The 8,799-nt window shown below is 28.4% G+C and overlaps 2 protein-coding genes across 2 annotated transcripts; both read left to right on the top strand.

The window, feature by feature from the left end:
* The first annotated feature begins 282 nt into the window (after positions 1-282).
* LOC108549347 (general transcription factor II-I repeat domain-containing protein 2-like) lies at positions 283-1,245 on the top strand. The gene has a single exon (XM_017902700.1). The coding sequence runs from the start codon at positions 283-285 to the stop codon at positions 1,243-1,245; it is 963 nt and encodes a 320-aa protein (XP_017758189.1).
* Positions 1,246-1,482: 237 nt separating this feature from the next.
* LOC108549346 (EPM2A-interacting protein 1-like) lies at positions 1,483-1,815 on the top strand. The gene has a single exon (XM_017902699.1). The coding sequence runs from the start codon at positions 1,483-1,485 to the stop codon at positions 1,813-1,815; it is 333 nt and encodes a 110-aa protein (XP_017758188.1).
* Positions 1,816-8,799: the final 6,984 nt, after the last annotated feature.

The following is an 8,799-nucleotide window of genomic DNA, read 5'->3' as shown; positions in this document are numbered from 1 at the left end:
TAACTAAATTTGTTTCCTAGTATGTAACGCATGTTGTTATTGTTTTAATAACACAAAACTTGTATTTTCTAAGTTTCTTTATTTATTTCCAGTTCTTGTAAAAATATGACGACAGAGAACGAAAATAAATAAAAAAAAATACGAGCAAGAAAATAGAAGTTTTAATAATGAGTGGGAGGAGAATTTCTTTTTTATCGACAATAACGGAAAAGCATCATGTGTTATTTGTAATTCTACGGTCAAAAATTATAAATCTAGCAATTTACGTCGACATTATGAAACATGATAACCTTTAACAATCAAGCTAATAATGTGGCTGAAGCCAGTTTTGTTATTGCCTGGAATATTGCTAGTGCAAAACGCCCGTATGAAGAGGGAGAGTTTATTAAAAACAACTTGGAAGATGTACTTAAAGTTTTAGATCCAAATAATGCAGCATTGCACAAAGCTGTTTCGCAAATTCCCATCTCGAGACACACAACCGAAAGACGCATAACTGCAATTAATACATCTCTTGAATATAATTTAAAAAATGATTTGAAGAACTGTATTGCGTTCAGCTTAGCCCTTGATGAATCGACAGATATCACAGATCTTCCGCAATTGGCAGTTTTCATACGTTTCGTTTCACCTGACTTCGTTGTTAAAGAAGAATTATTAGATTTAGCAGCACTTCGAGATTCAACCCGCGGTGTAGATATTAAAAATGCATTAGATTCCATAATGAAAACTTTTGATGTGCCTCTTAATAAACTTGTAAGCATTGCAACTGATGGAGTTCCGGCAATGCTGGGTAAAAAAATCGGTCTTATTAGGCTTTTAAGAGATGATTCTCAAATTCTCGTTACAAAATATTTAAAATATCCTGATGTCATAAAAACAGTGTTACACATTGTAAATTACATTCGCACCAATGCAAAAAATCATCGACAATTCAAAAATTTCCTTGAAGAATTAAAGGACGAAGAACTTCCAAATGACATTAATTTCTTTTGCATTGTTAGATGGTTATCTAGCTACAACGTATTAAATCGTTTTGTGGATTTGTTTGATCCGATAACTGCATTTCTAAAAGAAAAGGAAATAACCTATTCAGAATTAGACGATGACGAGTGGTTACAAGACTTAATGTTTTTGACTGATGTCATCGAACATTTGCAAACACTGAATTTACAATTGCAGGGGAAAGATAAAATAATATCTGACCTCTCACAGTGTATATTTAGTTTTCAAACTAAATTATAACTTTTTCAAAAGGACATTAAAAATAAAACATTTTGTCATTTTCCTCGAATTAAAAAAATTTGTTCCAATATTAAACAAGAAAAACTCAACGAGTATATAAAAAAGCTAGAAGGAATATTGACGGAATTTCAAAGTAGATTTCAAGACTTGAAATATTTTAAATCGTCTCTTGATTTTTTTCTAAATCCATTTGAAATTAACATCATTCAAGGTAAGTTTTCCATTTCCAATATAATTATGACCCAAAAAGCATCTGGAGAATTAGAATTAATAGAGATGCAAGAAGATCAAGCTCTACAATTAAAATATAAGTCGACGTCGATTACTGAATTTTGGAAATTTGTACCAGAATCGAAGTATCCTGAATTAAAAAAGGCTGCTTGTCGAATTATTTCAATATTCGGAACAACGTACGTATGTGAATCATTTTATTCCACTTTAAAATTCGTGAAATCCAAACACCGATCAGTATTAACTAACCAGCATATCAAAGAATTACCGAGAAGTGCTGTCACCAATTATTCACCAAATTTTAAAGAATTATCAAGAGAAGTAAATAAATGTGTTTAATTTTTAATATTTAAATTCAATACAATATGTGTACTTTTATTTATATGTTCTCAATAAATATAATTTGTGTAAAAAAATTTTTTTTAATACCTTTTTTGCATACCTTTTAAATACGTATTTAATTGCGGCTCGCGAAAAATTTCAAATTTTGAAAAATGGCTCGGACTATCAAGGAGCTTGGCCACCCCTGTTATATATGTATTCATATAATATATACCTTTGTTAATAGTATGTAAAAGAATTAACAATAATTTACAGTTTTTCCATAAATTTCACTTGTTTATTTGAAAAATAGATGCGACAAAATGATAGCATAGGTATAAAAAAACAGATCATCAAGATTTTGTTTTCTAAAAATAGGGAAATTTTTTACATATTTTTGCATAATAAATCTGAATCTGACAGTTAAAATTGCTTATCACGTCAAGTTTGGAAAATAAATATTTATTTATTTTCTATCTAAACTTCATCGACTATCTCCTTCAAAATCAAATTTTATTTGTAATTATTATAAATTATAAATAATGCCGACATATACCGGTTTAAGGATGCTCAAAACACTAAGAACTATAAGGGGTACTATCATTTTGTCGCGTACTACAATTTTATTGAAAATGTTATTTTTCTATTTTCTGATTTATTTATTTATTTATTTATGTTGTTTATCGTGTTATTTTCAGTAATATTTCATAGAAAAAATGGGGAAACTGCAATATATTTTGTAGAATTAGAGATTGATGAACACTATACGGAAGTTTTCAACATGTATGCAGAGAATATTTCGAATATTTCAATTACAAAGAAATACATTATCGATACGTCTAAAAGTTTGGTAAACGTTCAGTAAATAATCATTATTCTTAAACTTCACAAAGCAATGTTAACTATTAACTATTGCATAATCTTCCTTAAATACTAAATTTGTAACTTTACCTGTTCTTAGATCATTTTTCCCAGTTTAAAATTGTATAGAAAATCGTATGTAGATATATTTCGGTTATTTATGAATGCTGATAAATCTTACTGGTATTGAGTTCACGTGTGTTACAGCAAATTGAATTATTCCCTTTATATGGAATAAAATGCAGGAAGTTCAAATAATCAAATATTTCTACTATAACGAAAAATAACTATCACTATGTATCCTCATAACCTATGTACTTAATTCAAAAGCGTTTGTATAACAAAATTTATTCAACAAAATTTTTATTTTCTTTCAAATTTGATTCATCACCTCTAACGAACTAAATTCATTGCATCGGTTAAAGTTTTATCAGTTTTCTGTAGATGCACAGAGTATTCAATTTTAAGCAAAAAATGCGAACTACTCGTGAACTATTCATTTCGCGTAAAAATGATTCAAATAAGGATTGGATGGAGTAATTTATTAGCTTTTTTGTAAGTGGACGCATGTAGTTCATACGTATACGTTAATGTATTACTATGAAAATCGACAATCCATATTAAGAGGCATTGACATATATATTTCTGAAGTCAGGGTTATCTGAATATCACATAGTATAGTTAGTCGTTGAATTCATTTTTTTATTAGTAACAATCCTGTAAAATTAAAATTACACGGTGTCATTAAAAAAGTCAATGTCACCATGATTTTTTTATTAAAATAGTGTACGAAATAGTTGTTTATATTATAATTTGTAACCAATTAAAAACTCGTTAATTTTTCTTTAAAATATATTTTGTCATGCAATCCGAAATCCTAAAAAATCGTGATGACTGTTACATGCTGCACACTGTATATTTTGGAAAATTATTAAACAATTATTGAAAAATGATTACTCCGTTATTATTGTTAGCTTTATTTATAGAAACCGATAGTTAACGGTTACATAGGATATTCAAATTAAAATTTCTTCTAAACTAAATCATTTTTTAATATGCATTGATTGAAATTGTTTTGATTAATGTATTAAAATATATATGCTACTATTTAGAAAAAAAAGTTGATCTACGAAAACCATTTAAAAAACATAAATACCATTTTATGTCCACGAAGCTATTCGATTCTTGTTTGAATCATTTTTCCTGTGCTTATCGAATAATATAGACACCCTGTATATTTTGTCTCACGACTCTCAGTGAATCTGCAATTAATTTTGTTTCTTTTTTCACTTTATCGATACTTAGATACTATTCCTCTTCATTCTTTCTCTCTATTTCTCCCCAGACAATTGTATTTCTATCGTCACATCTTCATTCCCCATTTCGTTCCCTTCTCGTTCCATGCTTTCACTGTCGTCGTTTCAAGAGACATGTTCGAATGCACGTGGCACTGCTAGCTAGCTTTTCGACTAATTAAATTTCCTTCGTTCGCAGGAGCGACGCAGGAACAACAGGAAATTCTCCCATAGTTCCCTGAAAATCGCTTCTACTTCCGTCAACCCCACAATTGCGGTGTCCCGTTCTTCCATCACGGATCTTTCCTAGCTTGAATGGAATTATGATCTAAGAATTATCGTCATTGGCCGCCTTCGTCGCTTTCTCAATGTGTTCTGCGAATTTTGCCCTAAGATTATCAAGGAGGGAGGAGACCGTGCACTCGTGGAATACGGATACTCGTTAATTTAAGAAACGTGGAAACCCACGTTAGATGAAATTTCCAATTTGTTTCCCTTTGTGGTAGCGGTTACATAGATTTTTAAGTATATATGTTTGGTATAAGTGTAAAGAATGTTTGTGTGGAAGAATATATGTGTGTGTGTCGAGTATGATTAATGGTAAGAGTCATGAAAAACAGTTAGTGCTTGGAGGACAGTAACCAGTAAACGACGTTGTGTATGAGAGAGTCGTGCAAAGATTATATCGTGGAGTGAAGCGAGTAAATTTTTACTAATTCTGTTATAATTTTTTGTTCTGTTATTAAACTATTAAACCAATATTGTTATTATTTCATCCACCACTAACACCCTTGAGAAAAAACTCTGCTATGAAAAGTATTTATTCTAGAACTTTTATTCATTTTTCCGTGTTTAATAATCATGTTCGCGGTGGTACTTTAAAGTATACAACATTCTGATGTGCTAGAACATTGTTCGCTGTGCGTTGCTTATTTGTCGCATTTATGAAATTAAATATTTACAAGTATAGGGGACTATTTCGAGAGTTAAATTATCATATTTAGTAGTAATTTATAGTATAACTATACTGAATTATAAATTAACCAATATTAATATTAATTATTTGATCCTTTTGATGTGAATGTGAATGCCTTCTGTGTATTCTAAGTGTGTATACATACATATATACATATGAAATTTTTATATTTTATGTGTTCCCAGAAAACGTATAACAAATATTCAATAATACATTGGCGCCATCTTAAGAGTATACGAAACAGCGACGTCTGGTGATACTATTGCGAAGAAAGTCGTATCTTACAGTGCTAACGTTTATTTTTTCGATCACACCGTCTCTTTTAAGTAGACCAAGTAACACAGAACGCAACACGGAAGAATAAACGAGCTCAGAAAGGAAGTTTACAATCAGATCGTAAAAAGTAAACTTTTTATAAGATTATTGTCATAAATTTCTTTAACTTCATGCAAATCTGGTAAATTGTAGTCTCTAAATCGTTCTCAAGTCTCACTTGCAACATTTCACATAACAATTTGTAACAAACCTTCCTCGATTCATCATAGTTGATTTGGATACAATATTTTGTTTTTCTATTTTTATCGTTATAATAATTATCTTCCTGTTTAATTATTTTGTTTTGTTTACTAAAAACAATAAAAAGTAACACGATTCTAGAACATCCTAAATAAATTGCTATCTCTAAGACGACTCTTAACTAATTTATTATTTGTAATATATTTGTAAACAATGTTTCTTCTATTTTCGTTTGGACTATACAGATTTTAATTATTTTATATAAAGACTAATTACTTTACTTGACTCGATTCTTCGCGTTTTAGTGTTTTTGTTGTTTGGAGATAAAAACATCATGAGTGTTCGTTTCACGTAATCGTCGACATTAAGATGCACATTCTTTTTAATACTTTCAATGTCATGGTAACGATAATTTTTTAATATAAGGGTTAAGAGGACAATCAATTATTTCCATTGGTATATAAAAGTTGAAGGTGCAAACGTAAAATAATTTTTTCATTTCTTTGCTACTGTACTCCTTTATTCTATGTAGCTGTTTTTAAAACAGGTTGAAATATATCAAGATCATAAATTATTGTCTAAAGCTCTGGTTGATGCCGAAATAATACCATAGATGTCGCCACTAGTGATACACATTCATTTTCGGAACTGTCTATAATTTTTAATTATAGATATATAGATATTTAATTTTGAAGAAAATTGTTGATTAGCTTCCAATTTTTATTTAGTTAATTAATTATCATTTACCATCAATTTATTGCTATTAAATTCTATTTAATATTTTAAATCCTCCGTATTGTCATTAGTATTTAATGACATCATCGAGTGATGTTCAAGGTCTTTGTATCTTCGAAATATCTTGAATTGCTTTCTTTTGTGTAAATCGATATATTGTAATGTTTTGTTCAACTAATTTTATAATCATCGGATCAAACTCCAATGATAAAAAGGTCCAAGCAATTGATGTAACTAAATAAGTATGCTAAATGAGATTAAATCAGAAATGTAACAGAAGACAAAATAAGATGAAATTTTAAAACATAGGAGAAATTAAGCAAACACGTAATAAGACTAAAATAACAACAGTCATGATCAATATTATCAAACATAACCCATAAAACGAAAGGTAATAATTACGAATGAGTTTCTCCAGAAGTCAAAATCCTTACACTATTATCCTAACACATAGGAAAATTTTGTGTTTCGAGAATTAGGAATTTTGTATTGCATTCGTCATTCGAAATTCTCGTAATTGAGATAAGAGACATGAATGAAGAATTGTTCGCAACTTATTTCGAAAATGTTCAATCACGTGTATCTGGAAATTATATTTTTTGAAAGATTTTTCGCTATATCTGGTACTATAGTTGATAGAAAAAAAGGAACAAGGATCTGCATTAGATATTTTTCTTTATTTTTTATTTAATTATGATCAAAAAAGATACGTGCACGTTATGTAGAAAATTTTATGCAAGCAATGAATTCCAGAGATAAAATGTTTCTTAAAGTTAGTACCATGTGGTGTAAATTTTCTTTGATATTTCTTTATTCAAGAAATATAAATTATACAAATAAAAGCATGGGATACATATATTCAGTTATAGTGAATAAAAATTTAAACTTTAGCTTTGAAAAAGATGTTTAAAAAATATATTTCTGTACAACATAACAACTGTACTGTTTAACCTCGACTTCTGGAGTGACTCTAGATTCTAGATCGTTAGGAAGTTTTGTTCTTAATGGCTCTGTCTCATTAGGCAATGACATTTTACTTGTACAAAATAAGTTTCTATAGTGGAAAATATGTTTACTGAACAAGAGTACGAGTTTTACGGAGTATGAGCTTTACTGAGTTTCGTCTCTGGTATTGGTGTTTATGATACAATATTGATTCGTATGTTCAAAGTGCAGTTGAGAAGTGCATTTTTGTTAATGTCAAAGAATTTATAATATGCTCTTGAATAATTATGTTTATAAAAAGAGAGAAAACTGTATTTTTCTCATATTCCACGAAGTAAAATCATTTTTTATCAAAAATACTTTTTTTTTCGTCATTGATTATAAACTTCGATTTATGAAAAATAAGTTTTTCCTTAGTTCCTAAGTTACATATATTATGATATAAAATAAATAATAATAAGAAAAAAAGAGAAAAAAGAAAAAAAACGTGAGGATATTTCTATTTTGAAAAAAGAAAATATATTAATTTTAATAACTATCTTCAAAAATGCACATTTTTAATGTATCTCCTAACGGTACCCGTAAAACATACGAGATACTATAAGAATTAAAAACGTCTAAAGGTATTATAAGAATTTTTATGTCATTGAACTCCAACATTTTGAATTTCGTGAGTTTCGAGTTTGGAAAATTTTACAAAGCGAGAATTTAGACATTATGTTCCATACTTACTTGTGATTTTCTTAAACTTCAATGAATTCACAGCTACCTTTGCTTTTTAATGACTGCATATCATCAAAATAATAAATTATTTTTCATTAACTTGATGAGCAATCTGTCGGGAATGTCGTTATATTACATAATTATTACAGTAATGGTTCATACCTACGTGCATCTACATATACCATCCACAATAATTCTGATAGCAATCAAATTATACTGTTGTATTTTTCAACATTATATATATTGTACAATATTTTACAATATATTACAAAATTGATAACTAGAATATCTAATTGATTTTCAAAGTCATCCGTTATAAGAATTAAGCTTCGTTTCTAAATATAAGAAAAATTTGTTCTATTGTTTCGAGTAATTTAGAGCCATAGATTATTTTTGGTCACAATTTATTATTTAAAAGATGTATTAAAACATATGTTAATTATCTTGTTAATTAAGTTCTTGAACAAATAATTTTTCTTTCTAAATTCTTGAATTTTAATTTCAGATCACTGTATAACATTTTACGTGATTTTGTTATGAATGTATATTAAATCATCTACATGTCATTCTGTACTTTATTATTCATATGTACTGGTAACTGGTAATTATGAATATAAGTAGTTTAAGTCTGAAATTTAAAAAGAAATTTAAAGTGAATCTATCATCTGTCTCGTGTCACATTTATTTATACAGCAATAATCTAAAACCATCTTTTCAAAGCAGCAAAATATAGATCTGTTAAATCCAATTTGTACTTGCATTGCAATTATTTTTTTCAATTATCAAAACTTATTTTAATATCCTGAAACAAGGTGTCTCGGTCATAATCAATTTTGATGAATCAAATTTAATTTTTCAACCGTGGGAAATTTATAAATCCTACTCTTTTTAAATACAAAGTGTGTATAAATTTCTTTTGGTGACTATACAAGCTATCAAAGTTACATGTTT

This window comes from Eufriesea mexicana, unplaced genomic scaffold (genome assembly GCF_001483705.2).
Source record: "Eufriesea mexicana isolate 0111107269 unplaced genomic scaffold, ASM148370v2 scaffold1858, whole genome shotgun sequence".
NCBI lineage: Eukaryota > Metazoa > Arthropoda > Insecta > Hymenoptera > Apidae > Eufriesea > Eufriesea mexicana.
The sequence above is the reverse complement of the archived record's forward strand: the minus strand, read 5'-3'. Positions and strand labels throughout refer to the sequence as shown.